This window comes from Orcinus orca, chromosome 2 (assembly GCF_937001465.1).
Source record: "Orcinus orca chromosome 2, mOrcOrc1.1, whole genome shotgun sequence".
Classification (NCBI taxonomy): domain Eukaryota; kingdom Metazoa; phylum Chordata; class Mammalia; order Artiodactyla; family Delphinidae; genus Orcinus; species Orcinus orca.
In genome coordinates this window covers 171,188,421-171,214,368 of record NC_064560.1, presented here as the reverse complement: position 1 = coordinate 171,214,368, position 25,948 = coordinate 171,188,421, and the positions used below count along the sequence as shown (strand labels likewise).

Below are 25,948 nucleotides of genomic sequence, written 5' to 3'. Positions count from 1 at the left end.
TTTAGTTGCTTCACAGAACCAAGTAATGAGAAACTTTTTGTCAGTGACCTCTGCATCAAGAAATCTGACATCTGGGGCTTGACAGAGCTCTCATTTTCTCAATGTTGAAATTTCAACCATAGTCGTTGTATTTATTCATTCTTTGAGGTAAGTTGAACATCACCGAAGTTCTGGCTAAAATCATCACCCACTTTCATAAGCTGGAAGAAATGGAAATGGGGCAAGAGAGCTTAGGCCAGATCACCTGGAGTCCTGATGTGTAAAAGCAAAATAAAATAGAACCCTGAATGTTCACGCTGTCCGGGACCACAAAGCAAAAGTTACCAATGAAAACAATTCATAAACATATGACAAGTGGAGCCAACCACATGTTGGAGAGAAGTCCTGGGGAACTGTAGAGGCCTCACTTTAAAGTCTTAGTCCATAAAACATAGAAAAACAACAGTCTCACCCTAAGAAAAAAATGTAGAAGAGAGGTAATTAATCATTAGCAATTTTAAAAGATCCCAGGCAGAAGAGATTTAAGAGGGAAACATTACAGATAAAGACAACAGAATAATTTCTAAACAAAGAAGCAAGGCCTATTTTTCACCCAGGGTGCCAAAGAGGGTAGAGAACAAAATTTAAACTCACAAGCTCTAACAGACACACACACACACACACACACACACACACACACACACACACACACACACTCATACACAGTCAGTACACTAGAGTAGCCTGAGGCATTCCTTACTGTTCCATGTAAACTGAATATAAGAAGTCCTTCTTCACCCCTACTCTCAAGAAACGTACAGCTTTTCTGGCATGAACAGTTAACTATTAGGTCAATCAGAAAAAGCACATTCATGAAACTGAACTGTACTAACATCTGTGGGCAGGCATTTTTCCTGGCCTTTAATCATGCCCTCTAGTGAATGTCAGACACTGACCAGCTTATACCCAGATATTGATTGATATTTCTAGATAAGCTGTTATAAAGTCTCTCCCCGTTATATTCTGCAGATTAAGAAATCTTATATAGAAGTGACAACTAAAAACTCATGCCATACAAGGACTTTAGGTACACTCTTACACATACACTTGTATATAAAAGCACTAGAGCTCTGTGCAAATATTGACAGGTCTATACAGTAAGCTTTGAAATGTAGTGGTAGTTTTCCAGAGCAGTCAGGAGTTAAGGATTTATGCTATTTTCAAACTGTTTTATTAGTAGGGACCTTGAATCATCAGGCACAAAGTAGGAACAGAAAGGAAGAAATGATTCCTATTTGTTCATCAAAATGTACTGAACACCTATAATGCTGGTGTATTGAGCGCCTCTCTGTTATGCTCACAGCGGTGCACACTCTGCACAGGTGCTCAGGATGAACACACTGGATGAGAAGTTCTCTTGTACTGGAGGGTAGTAAAAATGTGTATGTGATCGCATAAGTGGGTACTAATTGGCACCAGAGCTCTGAGGGGGCCTACAGGAAGCAAGACGCAGCAGCAGAACGGCTGGTAACGAGTGGGTGCATTAGTCTGGACATTTGAACAGGTCAGGTCAGGATGTTACAGACAAGATGTATACGTGCAAACCTGAGGTGGGCTGTTTGCTTTTCATTTTTTTATGTTTTGGCAGCACTGCGTGGCATGCGGGACCTTAGTTCCCCAACCAGGGGTGCAACCCATGCCCCATGCAGTGGAAGTGTGGAGTCTTAACCACTGGACCACCAGGGAATTTCCTTTAGCTTTATAATATGTGATCTTGAATCTAGTTCTGTCATTAGCAATGGCCCCTGGTCAGCAGGACTAGAGTTCTGTAAGCTAAGGAAGTCTTTGGTCACCACACAAACAGACACACGGCCTACGTCCGAGGCCAGAACTCTAAGACAAAAATGAACCCAGCTGGTAACAGTATACTAAAATTGGAACTATCTTCACCTCTCCTATGTTCACCACAGATCATTTTTTTGAGTGGTTTAACACCGGAAAGTGAAACAGCCATTACCAAAAAAAAAAATTTTTTTTAAAAATCTCTCCCTAAATTCCCAAGCTTCATAGAAAATACATTCTAGGAAATAACACTTTAGAGCAATTAATAGACTTTTTAATTGTAGAAAGCTTTCAATGTGTATGGTTCCTCTTAATGACATCCGAATATAACAACCCTATATAACTACCAACCTACATTAAGCAATTCTCATGGGGGGCGACAAAAAAACCTGCACAATCATCAACAGGGAGACTGGAGGACAGAGGGAGGAGGAACACAGCCCAGGCAGAAATACGCAGTGGAACTTAATCACTGTAATTTAGACTTTGTCACCAAGTCCCAGGTACAAGCTCTTTTATGCACTGTCAAGAGATCTCCACATTAACTGCTGTTCCTGTCTTCCGAGGACACAAACGCTCTAATTTGCAGTGATTTTAGTTTCTCTAGCAATGTGCATTTGGTGGCTAAGTCCCCCTTTCCTCCAGAAAAGGAAGTCTGCTAAAGCTCTGATTATCCAGCTCACTCTGCCAAGATCAACAGATTGAAGTCACAAAGCATCCCCGTTACCAGAGTCACGAATGAATGTGACAAAACCTATCAGTGGGTGGGAAGCCTGGCCATCCTCCCTGAAAGGCCACATTCTTCCTTAGCAACTTTGATTTTCAACAGAAGAGTTATTTCTAAATGATGATTTAAATGATTTCTGCATGGTCAGTTGGAAGCAGAAAATGTGGATAATCCTTTAAGACCTTCAGGCAGCCTCAGTCAGCATATTCAGATAATGCTGACTTTTCAGAGGGTGCTGACTTTTCAGAGGGTACTTTGTACATCCCCTGGGATTTGGTAGATTTGTGGGATGGCACAGCCCACGTTTTGTGCTTTGGTTTCAGAGGCCCGGCTCTTTTCAACTTTACTCCGTGGTGATGCCATTTGAGACAAGACTTCTATGACTGACTTTCTTCTGCCATCAAATGAAACCAGAGATACATCCCCAGATGGAGTATCATTTCGAAAAAGACATTCTCCTTTCAAAATGAAGAACGGAAAACCAAATCTAGGAGTCAAGGTAAACCTGAAAACCACAGAGGAACTACTGTTCTGGGTCAATGCACAGGCCATACTTAATGAGATGGTGGGTGTGCCAGAAACAGCAAGCCAGCGGCACAACTCTGCGTCAAGTGATTCTACGTCTATATTATATTATTACGGTATTTGACGCCTGGCTTTCTGTCTTCCAAACACTTCCTTATTCCACTTGAACCAAACAATCTATTTTCTGAATTATGGAAAGGTAACTGGATGCATAGTACCCAAGAATCCTGAGATGACTTTCCCAGTTGCCTTTCAGCTTGGAGGCCATGCGGTTTCCAGACCTGTGGCCATCACTTTTTTTTTTTTTAACATCTTTATTGGAGTATAATTGCTTTACAATGGTGTGTTAGTTTCTGCTTTATAACAAAGTGAATCAGTTATACATACACATATGTTCCCATATCTCTTCCCTCTTGCGTCTCCCTCCCTCCCACCCTCCCTATCCCACCCCTCTAGGTGGTCACAAAGCACTGAGCTGATCTCCCTGTGCTATGCGGCTGCTTCCCACTAGCTAACTATTTTACGTTTGGTAGTGTATTACTGCAATGTGGTGGTGGTAAACAGAGATAAAACTCCGGAAACACAATGGGAAGCTTGCGAATCTTATCAGTAACAATACAGACAATGGGAGAAGTGAATATTTAACTTATCAAGTTAAATCCAAATTAAGTCAAGGATGTCCTCTCTCATTAAGATTATCTGGGGTTTACTGACAGATTATGTGCCTGGATTCCCGTTTGGAAAGTAAAACGAAACTCAACTTCTCTGCTACTTTTCTTGAGGGCATGATAGTAAAAGAAGCCTAGAAGACAGCAAGGTTGGATGCTATCATACAAGTTGATCAACAACTGACAACAATAAAAGGTAAAAGGAGAAACCACCACAGAGATCAACAGGCCCCAAAAGAGAGTGATGGAATGTTTCCTCCCTAAAAGAAAGGATCTTATACTTTGGATTGTAGGCTCAAATCCAAAAGAGGAAATGAAAAATAGTATTTACTTTGCCTATCACCGCGATCTCCAAGGATACGGGGGAATGTGTACTTTTCTCTTCTGAAAGGTAGACGGGCTGTGTCTAATTTTATCTACACTTTCCTGTTGGACACGTCCCCCCAACACGTGACTGCCAGGAGCCAATTACTGAAAACAAACTGCGAACACTGGGTAAGCGATGTTCTCTGATAGAGAGGCAGTGTGAAAGATGCGTTCAGCATCATAAATGATGCCATGATAGTCTTGGAAAAGACCCCTTCCTTTTAAAAATATGGTCAAGATTTTCTTTTAATGTCTTCCAAAGACTGTCCCATTCTATATTCTCTATCACTAGCTGGAAGCCACATGACAAAATTCTTCTCTCATGCTGGTATGCAGCTAGGAACGTTTGTATAAAATCAAATACAGCTATGAAGAATAAATCTGCAAACCTTTCCCACAGTTTAAAATAATACACTAGGATGGCAGGAATAAAGGATTTGGGTGGTAGATAAAAGGCATTAAATATATAAAAATAACTGTCACTGTGCCAAAAAAACAAACCAAAATAAAAAAAAACCCTTTCTTTATACACTCTTGAGCAAAGGGAAGTGGGATGAGGCCGGAAACTGGCCGCAGGGAGGCCAGGAGCGGGAGGGGCAGCAGGGAGGGGCAGTTACCTGGTGTGGGAAGCAGCGTCATTGATACTGAACGTGCTGTTCTCCCTGGTCAGAGGGTTTGAGCCGGCCTGGCTCTTGGCATGGATGTCCAAGCTCAGGGAGGACTCGGTTTTCCGGTCCATGCCGTGGCTCTCTGAATCTAAAGTCCGATCTGCCATGGAGATGACTTCACTGGAACTGTGCCACAGGGGGGCCACTTTCTCCTTGCCCGGCCCCGAGCGTGGTGACGACGTAGCCGCCCCCAGGGAGGCCGTGCTGCCGTGGCTAGGGCCGTAGGAAGTGGTGTCAATGCCGCTGTCTGCGGAGGTGCCTTGCAAGTAGTTGTAGCTGTTCAGCTCGGACTCGGTGCGGTCCCCGTCATACCACTTCTCGTCGCTGGGGGCGCTTGATGCGTTGCTGGAGAGGGTATTGCTGCTGGAGTGGCTTGAGTAGTGGCTCTCAGACTGCAAGGGAAGCAGGCTTTCCTTAACTACAGGCTTGGCTTCTTGAACAGCAGGGAGAAAATAACGGGGGAATGACCCTGTGAAATGTGTCTAAATAGGGGGTTCTCAAGACACAAAAACTCCTGTGAACACAAAAATAAGGCAGGAGGTATCTGGAAAAACCTACTCAGAAGATTCCATGGCGGACAGTGCTGGAAACTTAGTTTTTAGAATCCATTTTTCATTATTTGGCTTATGCTAAAGTATTGAGAGAATTTTAGCCAGGAAAAAAAAAACCACCTAAACTGTCATTAAAGTCTTTAATATCTTAATCTTAAAATAGAAAGTGATACTTCCAAAGGGCTTATAATTAGAAAGACCCTATTGATCATAGTAAATAGAAGGCAGAATATAAGACTTTCTCTTAAAGACATCCTTTCTTTCCCCATATAGTATCTATTTAGGAGACAGCTTTCTAAGGAGTGCTTAGAGGTAAACTTACACAGAGGTGCCAAGAGAATTCAATGGGGTAAAGTAATCTTTTTAACAAACAGTGTTAGAGGAACTAGATACCCACATGCAAAACAGAATGAAGCCGGGTCCTTACCACATAGAAAAGAAAACTCAAAAAGTCAAAGACCTAAGTGTAAGGGCTAAAACTATAAAACTCTTAGAGGAAAACATAGGTATACATCTTCATGACCTTGGATTATGCAATGGTTTCTTAGATATGACACCAAAAGCACAAAAATGATAAGAAAAAAAGATAAACTGGACTTCATCAAAATTAAAAACCTCTGTGTTTCACATAACCCAATAAAAAAATGGGCAAGGGATTTGAATAGTCATTTCTCCAAAGAAGATATACAAATGGCCAACAAGCACATGAAAGGATGCTCAATACCATTAGTCATTAGGGAAATGCAAATCAAAACCACAATGAAATAACACTTCACCCGCACTAGGATGGCTCTAATAAGAAAAGCAGACAATAAAGATGGTGGGCATTGTTGGTATGAATGTAAAATGCGGCAGTTGCTGTGGAAAAACCGTTGCAATCCTACTCAAGAGAAATGAAAACCCATGTTTACACAAAAACTTCTACATGAATTTTATAGCAGCATTATTCATAATAGCCAAAAAGTAGAAACAATCCACAGGTCCATCAGCTGATCAATGGATTAAAAAAATGTGGTACATCCACACAATTATTCGGCCATAAAAAGACATGAAGTAGTAATACATGCTACAACATGGATGAACCTTGAAAACAGGCTATGTGAAAAAAGTCAGGCACAAAAGGCCACATGTTGCATGATTCCATTCACATGTGATGAAATGTCAAATAGGCACATCTATAGAGATAGAAAGTAGATTCGCAGTTGTCGAGGGCTTGGAGGGGATGGGAGAGGTGGGGTGACTCCCTAAGGATACAGGTTTCTTCCTGGGGTGATGAAAATGTTCTGGAGTCAGATCGTGGTGCTGGTTGCGAAACTCTGTGACCGTACTAAACGCCACTAAACGGTACACTTTAAATGCGGGAACGTTATGATATGTGAATATGTGGTATATGAGTCATCTCTCAATTTAAAAAATGTGGGCAGAACCCCTGTTGCACAGTGGCTCAGTTGCTTAGAAAGAACATTTTATGGCTAACCAAAGAAATACAATTTCAAAAGATACCTGAGTAAAATAATATTTAAGTGAGAGGGCGGTCAGAAGTTCAGAAACTTGGTGGAGATGGAGAGAAAAGGAGAGAAAAGACTTGTGTGTGTGTCTTTACCAGCTATGGGGAGAGGGCCACAGGAGGACCATCTTGTCTCACTTCAAAGTGAAAGACCTCCTCCCCTTGAAAAAGGATCAATCCCAGTTATTTTACTGGTGCTACTCTAGTTTTTCTCAATAACAACTTCTGCATTATAAGGCCATCATTTATTTTTCCTATTTCCTCTTTAGCGCTGGACCTGGGCTGTAGAATTTGCTAGTCCCGGCCACGCGTGGCTACTGGGCATTTTCATCGTGACTGGTCTGCATTCAGATATGCTGAGTGTGTAACGTACAGGACAGATGTATATGGAGATAAAACTCGAACCACATCTGGAATTTGAAGTGTTCTAGCCAAATTTTAAAAAGAAGAAACAGGTGAAATTAACTTTAACAATGTATTTTATCTAACCCAATCTTTCCAAAGTATTATTTGACCATGTATTCCATATAAAAATTGTTAAGGAGGGGAAATTGACAGGTGGCCTAGGGTAATCTAGCACTTACAAGTGGAACTGTGACAGCGTCACATTTCATCAGTAACTCTCTCTCCCACAGCCTAGCACGCTCATGAACGTGTTGTGCTCTCTTTAAGCTTCAATATTCATTTCACTGAAGCAAAACTGAGCCCTCTCATTAAAGTTCTGAGTATCTTATAAATTAGTGAATATGAAATACAGTATCTCCTCATCCTATAGAATGACATAAATATAAGTACACATTCCAGTGAAGAGACAGACCAAGGAAGTCAACTGAATTTAAAGAGGGAGGAAACGATAGCCTCTTCTTCCCAATTCCACCTGTAAGTGATAAGGAACTGTTTATAACTATGGTAATGGGACAAAAATGTATGTAGCCCTGGAAGATAAGAGAAGCAGTAGGGGGGCTTGTCAGGAAGCTGTCTGTCTCCTTGATCGGTGCTCCAGCCATACATACCTCATGCTGGCAACTGTGTAAGCAAATAAAATCTATATCTAGCACATTCTATTCCAGACATTAGGACTGTTTGTGATTGGATCACATGGCCTTCTATCCAAATCTTCAGGTGCATACCAATGAGGAATTTCAATTTATCTCAAAGCAAGCTTAAGGCCATTGGCAGTAGAAATTCCAGGGCTGTGGCAGCCAACGTCCACCTTCTACTAGGACGACTTCCTCTCTGACATTGGGGAAGAAAGAGAGAGCAGACCGGTACCATTTTCACCTTGCAAGAAAGGTACATGGCTAGGGATCTATCATTTTTATTATTTTACAGTGAACTTACGTGCCCTTGTTTGTTTGGAGACAAATGAACCACCGGATCCTGACGCATTAATCTCCCACCAGGGCTCTCTCGGAAAGCTGGCAGTACCTTTGATACTGCTGGGAGGTGGCACGTTGGCTCTGGAATACAGAACAGGACATTCTGGTGCAGGCACTAAACAGATACTGGCACAGGTTGACAAACGAAGACGGCTTGCCATTGCACCTCTCAGTTCACTGGCCAGCAAACTCGGAATTTCAGCAAGAAGCTTGTTGAAAGTTTACACAATAGACAGCATGTCAAAAACTAAGTGGCTGATGGATAAAGCTTGCAGCTGGTGACAGTGTGTCACATCATACACATTAGCATAGCCAAGTACCACCAAACCAGAGGCCATGAACAATGCGGCAAAGTTAGGAATCAGCTTTCGGTTTGGGGGGAAAGTCTCAAATATATGGATTAAATTTATGAAATTCATTCATTGCAAAGTGTGGCTAACCTCGCTTGGTCTACATTACCTAGACAGGCATGGATGCAATCACGTGTTACTTACCATGACACTTTGGAAATATTTTACCTGTATATTCATGCTGCTCGAGGACAAAAGAATTGAAATCCTGAGGTCCTCTATAACTGTAAGCTAAGCACAACAGAAAAGACACACAGCAACTAGTTTACTTAAAACAATTGCTTCCTTTTGGACTCCACTGGCATTCAGGATGGGGTTCAAAAGGTGAAAGGTAACACACCTAAGAGCTCACGGCAACAATTCTGCATTTCTGCAACACCATTCCTAACACGTACAGGACTGGGCGGTGTACTCTTTGACTCTCAACCGTATCCAAAAGCGGAGAGGCAGAAAAACAAACTGCACTGAGATAAGTGAGCCAATTAAGCAAGCTAAGCTCCACATCTCCCCTGGGCATCAGTTTATCACACACTGATGGACAGAGACAGGTGGGGTCTGGCTAACAAGTAAGAATCTGCTTGACATTTTCAACCAGTGACCTGAAGGTCATTAGAAAATTGTGTTCTTACAAATTGAGTGTAGGAAGGTCAGCCCTTTATACACTCAATACAGTGTATTGAGGAATGAGAACATAACAATTACTTGTTTTCATTCCTTCCTAGCATGGCTTATACCAGCAAAGCCCCAGATTCTTTCTGAAATGCCAGGCAGAAAGGGCTGGGTTATCCTTCTGGAATGCTGGAATATCAAAAGTTATAAAAATTTATTTGAACATTTTCTTTGAAGGCTTAGATTCTGGATGGAGAAAGGCCTTCGTTAAAAAAAAAAAAAAAGGCTTCTCTGGCAGGCTCTAGGGGTATCTTATTTTTTAAAAAAAGGTATACCTCACCAAAAGGATGAATGAATGTGTTAAAAAGGTTCACCGATATTCATTTCAGATTCATCTGTGCAACGTGGATGCCACTAAACTATAAAGTGGATGCAAGGAAAAAAAGACTAGAGAAGGGCTTATGTGAAAAAATGAAGACGGGTCTAGGACAAACCTTGTAATGACCCTTTCAAGTCCCAAGATACTGCTTCATTCCTCGCATGACTTCACATGAGTGGGAAGAGGGACCCTGAACAGTGCACAAGGGCTCGAGGGCAGCTTTGTTCAAAGGCTGCAACTAGGAGCCCGAAAAAGCTGCCAAAGTCATATGGAAGAAGGGATCCTGTTCACATGGCGCTACCCTCTCAACAGTATCAAAACACACGGGATTTGAAACATTCTGTCAAGAGCAGAACAGTGGATCAGAATATGCTCAGGTTTTCGGTGGCGGGGTGGGAGTTGGGATGAGAGTAGGGAATGACAGACGGCTTCAGTAACGAGGCACATCTCACTGAAGTGATGGAACAAAGCCTATCTTCAGAACCTAAGAATTTCGTTTCTCTTCCTCAACTCCTGTCTTAGCTGAATGCATCTCCACTCCCTTCCATGTTCTTGGGTTGTTTTTTCTGTTGACCCCCCATTGAGCAGCTGGGAGCCCCAACCTGGCTCCAACCTCTGCACTGAGGATGCCCTTCCCAGGCATGGAACATGGGCACAGTCGTTAAAACAGAACAAAATGATGCATTTGCAGAGAAGATAAAATGATGCGGTCTTTGCCTTACACGCAGATCTTTTTTCAGCCCTGAAATTTACTTCTTTTTATGGTACTCTGATGGGAAAGCTACTAGAGATAAGATAAAGGGAAAAAACCCTAACAGTCCAGATTCAAGTCCCTGATGTATCAATTGTGTTGATACTTAATCCCTGGTGCTACTGTGTTGAAATTTAATCTTTCTCATGGCAAAATTTTATTGTATCAACTAGTGTTTTGGTATCTTGTAGAACTGCTTAGAGAGAGAGGGAAGGGCGATGTGCCAGAAACCCAAAGGAAGGCTCACTCATGCAAATCTTCCCCTTCCAGCTGTTTTATCCTAAGACATTTCCTTAGCTGACAGCTTAATAGCAGAGCCAGGGGAAAAAGTATATAAAGGGAGGAAAGACGTTCTCACCAAGCTACAGAAGTGACTAAAGAACAATTATATTTCTTTCCTTCTCTGCACATGGTTAAAAAATTTTTTTTTAACTCAACATTAAGAATACCAACTAATCTCCCACTTATACTGGGCAAAAACAAACAAATAAATAAACAAACAAACAAGGGGGGAGGGAGATACTTAGGACACATGTGGCCTGGTACTCTGGCATTTTAACCTTGGTGCTGAAAATAATTCCTATATCCTTTCTGTCTTTAAAGTTGGGGTTACTCAGAATTCCTTGACTTTTCTCTCGGGTCTTAATTGCTGCTTTCACTTATACATAAGCTAACTGAGACTTAATGCTCATTCCCGTTTATGACCCAGGGCTGTATTATAGAACAGAATGCCTTGATGACATCATCCAAAGGTAACCAATGTCACCTTAGTATAAAAGCAACTTGCTTTTTGTAGGAACTGGTTACTTACCCATCTGGTCGGCAATGCTATCCTCACTTCTTTGCCAGCTGGGTGTGGATTTCCCGCTGCCACCAATGTCTGACTGGGTGTTCTGCCTGTCGATGGAGGCTGGGGATCTGCGGCTTATTCCAAACCTGTGGTGATTTCCCCAAAGGCAAAGATAACATCAGGGACCTTACCCATAAGGGAAGGTAGTCCTGGGAGTAATGAACTAAACTCTAACGACAGGTACTACTAGTTTTGCTTACATTTCTGTACTTGCATCCTCATCCTCGTGCATGTGTACATGGATGCTGGAACTGTGGATGTTATGGTCAGTATACACCCCTCTGTTCAGAAAGGTATGTATGCTAAGTATGTAAACTGTGAACAAGGGCAGGGGCCATTAGGACCGAGCCAACCTAAGAGATATGCAGTAAGAAACCAAAAATCTTCTGGCCCTTGAGTAGCTAAGCTCAGACTGTCATTCGCACCCAAAAGAAAAATGTCACCATCCTAGTGTTCCGTTTGTGTCGTCCAATTGGCACATTCCAGGGGTTTCTCTTAACTCGGTTATCTGCTAAATCACTAAGGCACTCATTCTTGGAACAAGTATTTTCTGAGCACTTACTCTAAGCTCTGAAAAACAAAGATCGCTATCATTTACATTACGTAGGGACCACTTCCAAAATATAAATTTTTTTGTTTGTTTTGTTTTTCTGGTGGTACGCGGGCCTCTCACTGCTATGGCCTCTCCCGCTGCGGAGCACAGGCTCCGGACGTGCAGGCTCAGCGGCCCTGGCTCATGGGCCCAGCCGCTCCGCAGCATGTGGGATCTTCCCGGACCAGGGCACGAACCCGTGTCCCCTGCCTCGGCAGGCGGACTCTCAACCACTGCGCCACCAGGGAAGCCCCAAAATGTATAAATTTTAAATTGCCTTTAGGAAGGCAATTTGGAAACAGGTAAACTGGCATATAGAAAGGCAAATGTCTATTCCTGGAAAGAATGTTTAGCTATTTAATGAGCCCATTTTAGTTTTCCCTGTGTAGACTAATAATATAACATAGGCTTAATTGAAGCATATGCCTTGATTAGTAACATCAGCAAAGCAAATACTGACTGAGCCCAGGAAAAAGGGCCAGAGTATAAAGTTCAAAGATTCATGTGGAAATTTACAAATCTGAGTGTGGTTACTAATGAATGTATGAGTAATCTACACAATAAAACACAAAAGGGCCTGAATTAACTGATGCATGTGACAGGTGTCTTCTTTGCTACAAATTGATAAATGTGTGGGCAGAACCACCAAGCGGTGCATTGGAAAGAGCAGGAGATTAGGAGGAGGAAGGCTGGGAGCCAAGTTCAGCTTCTACACCCAGAATCGCGGCAACTCTTATATGGATCCAGGGAGAAACATCTATATAAAAGCATTTGGAAAGCAGGGAAACTATAAAATATTTTAGTAAAACTCCTACTACAACACCTCCCTCATTACTTTTTGCACAAATGACTGTCATTTACAAACTTGACTCCTACGCCTCACTAAACAAAGCTACCTCCATTATTAAAAACAAACAAAAACCTCGATTTATGAAAACTTCAGTGAAAGGGCTCATTGAAAACAAAGGATTCACTAATTATGATCTCTGCCACTTCCTCCCTAGGTGGGGTCCTTGTTTAGGTTAGGAGAATGAATATCCTCAAACTGGTCCTATGATCCTATTCTATTTAGTTATCCTATTTAGTTAAATATCTATTTATTAAATAGATTAATTAAATTTAATAATTTAATAGATTTATTAAATCTATTTATTAAATACCCTATTTAGTTATTTAGTTATATGCACTAACTAAATTAAGACTTTTCAAAAAGCCACAGAAGGCTTCCCTGGTGGCGCAGTGGTTGAGAGTCCGCCTGCCGATGCAGGGGACACGGGTTCGTGCCCTGGTCTGGGAAGATCCCACATGCTGCGGAGCGGCTGGGCCCGTGAGCCATGGCCGCTGAGCCTGCGCGTCCGGAGCCTGTGCTCTACAACAGGAGAGGCCACAACAGTGAGAGGCGTGTGTACCGCAAAAAAAAAAAGCCACAGAGATCAAAGTAAGAAGTGGATCGGAATCTTGCTTTTACTTTTTGGTAGCAGTGGAAACCAAGGACAACTTTTTAAACTTCTGAATTTAAAGTCAAATGCTTTTTTGGCTGTCTGTTTTTAAAGAAATGATAAAGTAAGGCTGCCTTTCAACTTTGCCTTGAAAAACACTTTCATCCGATGAATTTTTAATTTCAGTTCTCACACACACTCCTAGTTTACTACGTGCCAGGGCATCAGGGCTATGAAGGTCCCATCCTTGAGGAGCTCAGACAAAACCTGTTCTAATTTGACACTGTGCCTCTTTCTGAAGAGATTCATTGTCCCTTTGCTTGGAGGAGCACTTAATACTTTAAGAGTCACGGTTCAGACTTGAAGGAGTTTTTAAGTAATCATTTGGCTGATACATGAAACGCGTTCACTGACCAAGAACTTCTACCTCGTGAGACAGTCCATTGCTCTCCAGGGCAGGCTGACAGCTTCGAAATACCTTCCTCATAATGGGCTAGAAACTCCTTCTCTATAACTTTCACTTATTGAGCTCAGTTGCCCTCAGAGACAAGTTTAATCCCTCGGCTAAGAGTGCTAGGAGAAAGCCATCGCGGCCTCCTTGCCTCCACAATGCCCACCTGTGGGCTGCACATCCACGGTTACGATTCTTACACCACGACCTCCAACTCCGCATCTGCCCGGTCCATCCTTCCCTCTGCACGTGCCCTGCCTCGTCAACATTCCTCAGAGTATGTGGCCCCAAAACACATCTCAAGGATGGTAGAACAGACCCTATGTCTTTTCATCAGTGTTGCTTTTTAACTCTCTCTCATTCCCATGCTAAACTGGTGCAGGTGCCTCTTCCGCCTTCACTCAAGTAGAGCAGGTTTTATTAACCAGCCTGTGAAACTGTGCCTCTCAACTGATTTGGATGGTCTCAACATCCTTACACCAGGGAGCAGGCAGCATACACCACGTACAAGCAAGGCACTGAGCCCGCTGAAGCACAGGGAGGGCAACAAAGGGGCGGATTACATTTATGGACGATCAGCATGTCCGGACCTGTTGTTATTACCTCACACTTTGGAGCTTTTCCAAGTTTAACATTAATGAGTTTGCAGCGGACTCCACACACTCCTGCTTCACTGTCACCCTGTACCTATTGATTTTTACTGGGCTAAGTTAAGGAGTAGATGTAACGATTGTTCCCTTGGTAAGTGTGAACTTTAGGATCAAACCTGGCCCATGAGTAAGGCATGTGAATCAGACAGTGAACACCAATGTCTCTTGCATCACTGACACAGACAACAATTGCTTGGGATCTAAAGGAAAACACTGTATCAGTATCTTCTTGTAAAGTTTCACCCCAGGTAAAACTGATGTTATACCGTATAGCAAATAATTCCCAGGTAACCTCAAAAGCAATGGCGAAAACCCTCAATACCACCTATGGCAGGTTTAGTATTAAATATCAAGTCAAATAATTACCACTGCATTAAAAAAAAAATAGTGTATGTAGCACGAACACTGGGAACCATGTTTCTAACATTAATATTCACCAAAAATTAATGTTTCAAATTACATTTTGGCATGCCTTGAGAGTGTATACCAAAATGGACAGAAGAAGCAAACAATGATTTTGTTGTGGTTGTTAGCTCATTTATATTTTATTGCTGTATTAACACTGAAGTTGCAGTGAATTCTTACTTTTGAAGTCAAACCAGGCCATTTAAAATCTACTAATTAAAACAAGAAATAGCAAGAGGGAAGAGATATGGGGACATATATATATGTATAGCTGATTCACTTTGTTATAAAGCAGAAACTAACACACCATTGTAAAGCAATTATACTCCAATAAAGATGTTTCAAAAAAAAAATAATTAGTTGGGCTTGTGGTGTGGGCTAATAATAATACTTAATTCATAAAACTTCTTGCAGAGCTAGAATTTTTTTTTACTAATTTTCGCTGAAGTAATTAAAATAAGAAAGGTGCATTTTAGATACGCTACCAAGGGAATCCTTGGTGGTAGGGTGGGGAGGGCTGTATATTTTATAGTGGTTTTTGTTATTTACTTTCTGCTAACATAAACATTTAGCAAAAACATGAATAAAATTATACTTAGCTATAAAAACCAACACAATGCTATAGGATAAAAAATATCTATTATGAAATATTCTCGTAAGCATAATTATTTTGTAATATGGTAAAATCTCAAGAAAGTACACAAATCATGTGCATTTGTTAAAGGTAATTCGGGGAAAACTTGGCATAGAAACATCCTTTTTTTAAACACCCCATTTTTGATTTTCCAGTGGTTTCAAGTTCTTTATCAAGTTCGCCAGAGGTATCCCAGCAGGAAGCTGGTGATGAGCAAAGCCAGCTTATGTGTGTCATGGGATGTTTTGCTGCTAATTACTTCCCAGCTTCAGACATTCCAATTTTGTTTTACCTTTTAGTAGCCTCTTTAATCGTGTACACTTAGCTTTTTACTTTGTGAGTCTGGTCAGAAGCAAACAGATTTCTAAAGCGTGAGAAAAATCACTTTTAGCTTTGGATATGATAAACATTTCCCCTACTTTAACATCAATACAAACTCCACCCAGTGCAAGCAGTATACTACTGAGTTCCCTTTGGAGGAAATTTTAAGAAGTGGCAAAATCTGTACTATGAAACTAGACAATACATATAACGGAGGAACTGATGTAATTTGATTTCTTTGCCATTGAGTCCTTAGAGACTAAAGAATGATAAACTTCCTAAGAAGTGGTTTGAACCAGCCATGAAAACATTTTTTAATCTGGAGTATTAACCATATTTTCCCTTTTGCTCTTTTGTGAACTGATCCAGTCTGGCTGAATGGAAGTTCTTTTACACGTCTCAATTACATATGAGAGACAGCGATGCCAACTCCGGCACACCTACCCTTCGGGCATGGACTTTTGCCTGTAAGTGCCCCCGCCAGAGCCAGTCTCGCTGGATGAAGACAGATTGCTCGGGGAGTTGCGACATGGCTGGGATCTTGCTAAAGCCATGGATGAGACCGTCACATAGATGTCTGAACCAGGAGACAGCCTGTGTGTGCAAACCAAAAACGTGAAGTCAACAATTCAAAGGGAAAATCCCAAGGCAATGCATGATGGATAACATATAAATGGGACAAACGCAGCCACTTCGTGGAGATAATAAAAATAAAGCCAGCTGGAAGCCCACAAAAGAAATTTCCCCATAAAACTACTCCCTAAGGGGACAGCGGGAAAACTGCCTTGAAGGGGGTGGGGGCGTGAAAAAATAATAGGGGAAAAAAGGAAAACATGTATGTTTCCAAAAGCTGCCAGAATTCAAGGGCTGAATTGCTTATGCAATTTCGTAGTATGGCAGGGCGAAGTATAAATGAGCCCCAGTGACATTAACATAGCAATTAATTCCGATTTCCCCACTGGCTCTCTCAGAGTATATGACCACAGTGAGACCAGTACATTCTTTGTATGCTTCTTTGTTTTCCAATTTTATTACTCAAAGTCTGGAATGAATATTCAGAGATTGCTATTTAGTGTGTATACATTTGGTTGATAGTAGCATCACCACATAAAAACTTCCATGGAAACGTGCCTAGAACTGCAGTTGTTGAATTTCACTGAAATGACCGAGTTTATACAATAACACAGCAGAGATGTGCTCCACGTAGCCCACAATACACCTCTTTCTAAAATTAGGGATCCCTCACCCTGTGGACTGGCTCGACACAGAAACCAGAGCTTTGGAGTTCGGAGAGACGTGATTTTCTGGCCTCTACCTTCTCCACTCAAATAGGCATTGGGGCAACTGCCGGGATATTAACAAGTGAGCCTGCAGACTGTGACGAGACATCAGCTAAATCTCGATAACAGTGATATTTTATTTCCGAAGTGAACGCTGGTACAGATCACTGGCTCTTGTAGCAGGGCAGGTCATTTCCATTTTATAGCTGAGGGAGGGGAATCAAGGTCACTCTTTCAATAAGCCAGGCTTCTTGATTCTGAGTCCACTGTCCTCTGCCCCCTACAGAAGGCTGGGTTTTCTGTGCTTAATAAGACAGTTTGCAAGGGGTCTGCAGGGTCAGACGATTTTGCACATGAAGTCTTACACTGAAGCCAAAGTTTTGAAGCCTTGGGACTGAACCTCATTCACTGAAACATGGCAGCTTTTACAGCGAACCTGCGTACCTTCTGAAGTAGGGCAGGATGGGGCTTCAGGTACAGAAACTGACAGAAGGCATAATAAAATCACGCCGAGAAGCTTTTCTATCAGAAAAAGAATAAGGCCAGGCACCGAAAAATATGACCGCCCCCCGCCCCCGCAAATCCGTCTATGCCCACGTGGCAGATCTGACTTGGGAGCCCTGGTTCTTCCCTCAGCGACAAACCTGTTATCAGCTGTGATTCTGTTATCCCTTCTTTTCTATTAAAACATCTCCCAAACTTCTCACTGCTTATTCTGAAGTACTTGGAAGGGGACTGGAGTGGGGGAAGAATGGGAGGAGTAGGTTACAAAGAAAACGAGGTAAGGATCAAGGAATGGCATGAACCACTCCTTTCTGCTTTAAGAGTTTGGCTTTTAGATGCACCTAATACGGAGAAACTTCAAAAAACAGTTCATTTTGCAGCTGCTTTGATTTTCTTACTGCGAAGAGGAGGAGGTGTTACAGAAAGATGGAAAGAAAGGAGACGGCAGCAGAAATGTGAACGGGGTTGGGGCCAATGCCACGTCTGGGGGCCTGATGACTTTTTAGCTCTCTTTGGGGGAAACAAGTAACAGCCAGCGAATTATAGTCACGGTGAACGTTAAAATGTTTCTGCATCTACGAAGAAGTGACAAGATGATTCCATAGCCAAAGTCAAGATGTAACTTTTGTATTTATATTTAGAGCTTGCTTTTCTTAAGCTACATTAAGCTAAAATATCTCATGCTAGTTCTCAGCCTCAGCTCTTTTATTTGGCAAATGTATCAGAAAATTCTATTTGGTTGCTGGAGTAATCCCAAAGTGAAAAAAATAGCATTTCCAGAAGGCCAGCCTTCATTCCAATGCCTTTTCTGACTTTATATAACTCAATAGTGGCTTTGTTTTCAGGCTGTCCACACACACAGAACACACATACAGCAACTGATGGAAATGCCACCCAAATGTTTTTATGACTCTAGATGTATGTATGGTAGGCAAAAAAAAATTCAGAATTAGCCCTTATTCTGATGACTTACTATTCTTTCCAAATACTCTGAATTTGATCCCATCTCACAAATATTATTTGAGAACAGATCTAGGTCAGGGAGTGGGAGGTACCCACCTGCCTGGCACTGGCTGGCTACTTCTGCCAGAGGCTGCGGCTGATCACTTCTGCAAGTTGGGCTCGTTGCTGTCTTGCCACTTTGAAAAAGAATAACCCCCGCACTGGCTCACATGGGAAGCCAGCATGCTAACCTCTTGAATCTCTGACCTCCCCCCTACTCTACCTTAATGGATCACAAGTCTTTTCTTCTCTTTTGAGATAAACTCAGATCCTTCTACGTTCTCTCAGCCTTAATGAGCCCGGGCATCTGGATGTTAATGCCCAAATAGGCTTATAGGACTAAGATGAATACATCTTTCACTCGCTGTGAGATCTTTCGATTCTGTGGAATATAAGAAATAATCTTCTTCAAGAATGCTATGGTCACTGTCAGAAAGGAAATGTCTAAAAATCTTTTAGCCTTAATTTCAGTAGATTCTCTTCCCTCCATTTTTATCGATTTAGCTGAGAAATAACTAAATGTTTTTAAAGTAACCGATCTTAAATGTTCTCTAGGGCTATGACTTCCCTCTGCAGAAATAAAACACCAGGGCTTTTGGACTGTACAAAGAATGCAGCAATTGAAAAAGTCATGATCATTAGCTCGACAGACAATACTCCCATAGTCTGCAGGACTGCACTCAAGTCAGCTTTCCATTTATATGCAGCACATTTCACTGCAATGAAAACAAAGAGTTGAATGGGATGGATTAGGAAGAGATGGTCCAAGATCAATATCAGTTCTTTTTTCCAGAAGCCTCCTCACATCAGGATAAAAGAGAGAAGAGAAGCGCCAAAAAACCCCCCCAGATTTCTGATAGAATAACCCCTGCCCCCCACCATACCCTTCCCATGACTCAACTCACAGAACTAACATTGATAGACTCTTATTAAATTGATCTCTTGAGACTGTGACATCCATTTATGGATAAGGAACTCTCAGCATCTGAGTAATTGATGCTTAATTTTTCTTTCCTGAGTATTTATGTATGGGTTTAATTATGCCTCTGTTTCCTGCTTTTTATTCCAAAGTGACAGCACTGCTTGGATGTGTCCAAGGAGATAAGGCCCTCTGTAAACTCAAGTGCAGACAGCGGAATGACGGCAAGAACAACCGAGAGGATTTCACATAGCAGCAGTGACTGACGAATGAGATATCCGAGTCCTTAATTAAGCACAGCATTTTACCACAACTTAGCAATTAAAACACTATTCACCCAGGGAACACGATCCAGTCAAAGTCTGTTTTTAGCAATGCCTATCAACCAGGATTCTTCCAGAATTGTTTTAAAAAACTTCTCTAAAATTACTCAAGGTAATGTCATTCGGGTGCTGTATCCAGACTAGAGTTTGAACAAGTTGTATTCAAATTCAATCACCCCACCCCCCTGTTGTTTCATCTCTTCCTAACTTTGTGAACCAGAGCCATTCCTGGCTTTCTGACCATACAATCCCTATCAGCTATTCCGACTGGACCATGGAAGTCCTATTCCAACTGGACCATGGAAGTCCTGTTCCGACTGGACCATGGAAGTCCTATTCTGATGAACCTCCTGTGACAAGATCAATTTACAACAAAGAATAACTCTTGCATAGTTAGGGAAATACAGCAACTCATCACACGGAGATAACCGATCATCATCTCCCAGCTGCTGGCAAGCTGTTGGAGCGTCACAGCCTGGCACCCATCACGGGTGCCTCTTGAGAAGAGTCAATTTTATATCTAAGGGTGACTCTGCAGGACAGAACATAAAAATGGACTGCAGACAGGACCAGATACATCATTTGAGGGACTCAGTGCAACATGAAACTCTGGGTCTCCTTGTTCAAACGTATTACACATTTCAAGCAGAACACTGAACCCTGCTAAGCGTGTGGCCCTGTGCGGCTACACACCTGAAGCTGGCCCTGATTGCAGCACACGTGGCTGGGCCCCCTTAGCACACAAACACGCATGCGTTCATCTGGCAAGTATTTCTTGGCACCATCTATAGATGGTGGTAGGCTTCATCCCTGCAGCATGGTGGCTAAGGTAGGGGCTCTGCAGTCTGGTGGCCTTGGTGCTAATTTCAGCTCCACCACTAACCAGCCAGGACTCTGCACAAACGATGTCATCTCTCAATCCCCGGGCATCCTTATCTGTAAAAGGGGGAAAGAGCCACCAACTTACTGGGCCTGTTGGGTGGATTAACTGAGAAAAATTCACATAAGGGACTCTGAACAGAGCCTGGCGTATGTGCCATTTAGCTGCCATCGTCATTTGTCATTTTCTAAATATAATGGGAAACTAGAAGAGTCAAACAAAAACCCAGAGATTGGGAGACTCTAGGCTATTTAATCAGGCTGGATTCCGATTCTCCCCAGGAGTGGGGACTGGTGGGGAGACAGCAGTGAACTTGCTAGCAGGGCCGCAGTGTAGGAGTCAAACACCTCCCCTGCCATCCCTCCTTGTGTATTGGTGCTTGCTCCTTAAAAGGAGCCTGCAGATCCTAAAGAGGTGGGTCCAGAGAAAATGGTCCAGGGCCATCTTCGTGTGGCCTGAAGCAGTGTCCAGCAAGCCCTCTGGTGGTACAAGTCACCAGCCGAGAGCCCAGTGGCCAGAGACACACATACACACTCGGGTGAAGAGATCAATTCAACTCTGCTGACCACGCCCAAGGACACTCTGCCAATCTCATTATTTCACAACAATCGTTCCTGCAGGTAAAAAGGAGACTAAACCCACTTTTCCCGGCAAGCACTTCAATGATAGGTGGATCCCAGACTGCCACTCTGTCACCATACTGAGAGAGTTCCATGGGTGGAAGTAGACCTTGGTCAGACCAGTCACTGTCCCGGGCTCTGAACAAGAGGCTTATGGGGAGACTTCACACTGCTGACTGTGGGGGTGGGTCTAGGCAGCTCATCTGTCTCATTCTCACACGTTTACACATGTGTTGTGCAATCAACAAATCTTAAAGAAAAATGTCAGTGGTTTCAAATATAAGGCAGCGGGATATCCCTTTTTACCCCTGAGAATTATTTAAATTCCTAATGATAAACGTGTCCGTATGGCTGACGTGCCCTCGTCAGGCAAAGGGCCTAAGACTCCTGTTGCCTCCTCCATGAGGGGAGGGCTACAGCAGGACCCATAGTAGATCTGGCTTCTGGGAAGGCCTTCCCCGTGTCAGGTGTCTGGGGGTGGACAAGGGGGTGCTTTTGGAGGAAGCCCCAGGGCCACTGTGGGCCTTTAGACCCTTCCCATAAGGTGGGACCAGGCCAGGCCTCCCTGGGTGGTCCTAATGCAGCACTCCCTTAAAAAAAGGGCTAAGAGGGCAAGACCCTGCGGCTGGATGCACGTAGGAGAACAGTTCCTTACTGACATGCAGAACGATGTGCCCAGCTGCCACCTCATTCTCTTCCCATAACACCACCGCTTTCTACAAGATCACCTCTCAGTCTATTCTAATTCAATGGATGGTTTTTGCAGTATTTCCTACACCTGCTCACCATGACTGTTCCCAGCACAGCAGCCCTCCTGAACTCAGCCTCTCCGTCTCACCGAGGGTAACCAGGATGCTGGCGCTGAAGACGGCACAACTTGCTCCTGGGAAACACACTGACTCACCACATGCGTGACCTGCACTAGGCTGCAAACTGACTCATCAGTCCAGTCTGGCCAGCTCTACCCATAGCCCTAAGTACCCAACTGCAACTAGCTCTCTTTGACTTCCATGTAGCTGTGTGTAGAAGAGCATCTACAAAACGACACCAAAGACAAACAGGGACTAAGCCTCACCGTGTGCCAGGCCTGTCCTAAGAGCTCGGGTTGAACACAGAGTAACTATATTACCTTAGTTAATCATCATGCTGACTCTGAGAGGTGGGGCTAGTGGCCCGTTTGGTTCCTGGCGATGATGAAGTGTAGACGGGATCAGGAACTTCCCACCATCATATCACTCCCAGGGGGTGGGGCCGGGATGCAAGTCAAGGCCCCTGGACGGCAGAGCCTGCACTCCTGGCACATCTGGGAGTTTCTGGGCGGGTTACAGTAAAACACTGGTGGCTCCGCAAGGAGGAGCCCCCTGGAACACTTCCCTGGGTGGAGTGCAAAGCAGCTACTTTCAAGGCCCAAGGAACGATGAAGCAATTCAAGAGCCTAAGCTGGGGACCACATGGGAGCACCCTGGTCTCATTCCCTGGCTCACTCTAGAGTTTATAAAAGAAAGGAAACTGGGAGGTGTGCCAGGCTCAGGCCGCTGTGCCCATTTCCTGAATGCCTGAAAAGGAAACACCTTTGTTCTCTAATCTAAAAGTGTGAACTTGCAAATTATCTAAACTCTGACCCCAATGTAGATGCCAGAGTACACTCACTCCTTTGAAGAGTTGGGGAAAAAGAGGCTTAAGAGCTCGGTGAGTTTAAGTTAAGTACAGCCCTCTGCTTTTCTACCTTAACTTGGCTGACAAATAAAATGCCATAATTCAGTCCCAACCTAACTGAAACCAAAGAGAGGAAATTCAATCAAGAACAACTCACTTTTCACTTTGAATTTTAGACAGCTTTACCCACAATATACTTTTAAAATATTCTAAACTTAGTCAACAAAAAGCAAAAAGCAAAGAATTCTACTTAAATCTAAGCTTCAATTCTATAGCTTTATCGGATTATAGCGTGTTTCACTTTTATGTGTCATTTAATTTTATAAAAATAAACTGATTTACCTGACTGTCCATTGATGGATGAATGGATAACAAAATGTGGTACATACATACAATGGAATACTATTCAGTCTTAAAAAAAGGGAAAGGGGGCTTCCCTGTTAGTGCAGTGGTTGAGAGTCCGCCTGCTGATGCAGGGGACATGGGTTCGTGGCCCGGTCTGGGAAGATCCCACATGCCGTGGAGCAACTAGGCCCGTGAGCCATGGCCGCTGAGCCTGCGCGTCTGGAGCCTGTGCTCTGCAACGGGAGAGGCCACAACAGTGAGAGGCCCGTGTACCGCAAAAAAAAAAAAAAAAAAAAAAAAAAAAAAAAAAGGTAAAGGTTATGGACTTAATGACTCCCCCCACTCCCAAATTCATACCTTGAAGTCCTAACCCCCAACATAATGACATTAGGAGGTGGGGTCTTTGGGAAGTAATTAGGTTAAGATAAGGTCATAAGGGTGGAGCCCCCATGATGGGATTAGCACTCTTATAAGAGGAGGAAGAAACCAGAGCTCTCTGCCTTGTGAGCACACAGCAAGAAGGCCCTTTCTACAAGTCAGGAAGAGGGTCCTCACCAAGAACCAAACGTCCTGGAACCTTGATCTTGGAATTCCCAGACTCCAGAACTGTAAGAAGTAAACGTCCATTGTTTAAGTCACTGAATCTATGGTATTTTGTTATAGCAGCTTGAGCTAATAAGCAAGAAGGAAAACTGGACATATGCTACAACATGAATGAACCTTGAATACATTACACTGACAAGAAATAAACTAGTCACAAAAGGACAAATATTGTATGATTCCACTTACATAAAGTTTCTACTTATGTGAGGTACCAAGAATAGTCAAATTCACAGAGACAGAAAGTAGCATGGTAACAGCCAGGAGCTGGGGAGAGGGGGAGTTATTGTTTAATGGACACAGAGTTTCAGTTCTGGAAATGGATGTTGGCAGTGGTTGCACAAGGATGGAAACATACATAATGCCACAGAACTGTGGTCCTAATGGTAAGTTTTATGTTATGTATATTATACAACAGTAAAAAAAAGTTAAAAAAAAGAAAAAAAAAAACCAACTGATTTATTTTCTCCCAAATTGATTTACTTCTGTTCCTACTTCTTTAAGTTTTTTTGCTTACTGGTTTAACTAATGAAGTTTTAAAAAAATTCACTGCAAGCCTATTAAAATGCCAGAATCAGTGGTTGGTCCTTGGGATACAATGATGAATAAGACAGGCTACCTTAAGTTGGAAAAATGGACCAATAAGATTAAAATGAGGTATAATAAATTCTGTGAAGGAAGCAGACAGGCAGCAATGTGAAAATTCCCAGGATGGGCAAATGAAGGCAGAGATGGGAGGAGACGTGTCGGAGAAGGTGAGGCTTGGGCTTGGTGTTACAATACCAGCAGTTGTTAAGCTGCTGAAGGATGGGGTAGAAGGCAGGTCAAGCCGAGCTGCAGGTATAAAGGTTATCAAGAGAACACCTGGCAGCAGAGTCACAAGCCTAGAGCCTGGGAAAGACAAAGCCACATCAGTAAATCCACAGCGGGAGGTGGACTTGATACTGAAAGCTGTGCGGAAGGCTAAGGTGAAAGGCAGGGCCTGAGGAGCAATTCCCTTTGTATTAGGCCATCCCGTGCAGTACGCAGCTGCACGGACAGGGAGAAAGTGGGAGGCTGTTCTGCCCAGAAAAATCTTAGTGTGAAACGAGAGCCCCTAAGGCAATGACAAGGAGGATGCTTACAGGAAGGACTCAACCGAAGGGCAGAACTTGATAACTAAATGGGTGTGGAGACGGGGATGAGGGTGCAGGAGGCTAATTATGAATTCTAGTTCTGCTCTGGCGACTTGGGCAGAATGCAAAGCCTTTCAGCAAGATGGGCAACACGTGAGAAGGAAGAGGTGGAGGACGGGCAGGAGTATGGCTGAAGTCAGTTTGGGCTGGTGAGTCTGGGACACTGGTGTGACATTCAAGTGCAGATATTCAGTAGGGAGATGGGCATATGAATATGAAAAGTAAAGAAGAGGTCAAGACCAAATGTGTACTATCCAGGAACTGCCCACATACAGATGATGGCTGAGGTTACTAAAACAAATAAACTATTCAGAGATATTGCACAGTAGGGGATTAAAAGAAAAATGAGGAAGGAGTCATGGGAAACACAGCATTTGGGGGGGATAAGACAAATGCAAAGAGCTGACAAAAAAAAAAAAAAATCAGGAGGAAAGTTTTGGAAGATAAGGAAGAGGAGTTTGAAGGGGAGGGAATGGCAAATGGTATTGGATACGCCGAAGCCCACAGCATCCAGTGGCTCTGGGAATACAGCAGTCAATGGGGATGCAGCCTGAGCACCCCCAATGAAACTCAAGAATTCCAAGAGTCAAGGTCCTCATGTCAACTCAAACAACTATGATCCAGGAGGGCCGTATTTGAAAGAACAAGTCATGAAACTTCTAGCCACAGCTAATATTCCAATCAAAGGAAGAGTAAAGAATGAATGCGTGCTGGCTTTGTCTGAAAACAGAAAGTGACAGCGAGAGGATCATTAACACAGAACCTGTTCGAAATAAACCTAGAAAACATTTCCTTGAAAATAAAGATTGAGGGACTTCCCTGGAAGTTCATTGGTTAAAAGATCCTGCATGCAACACGGCACGCCCCACCCCCCCCCAGAAAAAGAGGAGAACTCTTTTCATTTGTTTCAACAGTATCCTCCGGCACAATCTTCATGCTCTGTATGGCGCAGCTATGTCTGCAGAGGAGGGTGGAGTTAGGGAGGCTGCACGTGTAGCCAG

General features: G+C 43.0%; 1 protein-coding gene across 23 annotated transcripts in view; it reads right to left on the bottom strand.

Annotated features, from left to right (window-relative positions):
- Positions 1 to 25,948, bottom strand: part of SIPA1L1 (signal induced proliferation associated 1 like 1) — a 501,925-nt gene that overhangs the window by 41,902 nt on the left and 434,075 nt on the right. For 19 of the 23 annotated variants that reach the window (XM_033435869.2, XM_033435578.2, XM_033435768.2 and 16 more), the window contains 5 exons: positions 16,088 to 16,237; positions 11,113 to 11,237; positions 8,731 to 8,793; positions 8,175 to 8,293; positions 4,725 to 5,167 (listed from right to left, as the gene is read on the bottom strand). In XM_033435869.2, coding sequence (XP_033291760.1) covers positions 4,725 to 5,167; positions 8,175 to 8,293; positions 8,731 to 8,793; positions 11,113 to 11,237; positions 16,088 to 16,237 — 900 coding nt within the window. The remainder of the gene's footprint in view (positions 1 to 4,724; positions 5,168 to 8,174; positions 8,294 to 8,730; positions 8,794 to 11,112; positions 11,238 to 16,087; positions 16,238 to 25,948) is intronic. The other 4 variants (XM_012531588.3, XM_033435636.2, XM_033435829.2 and 1 more) reach the window with 3 other exon arrangements.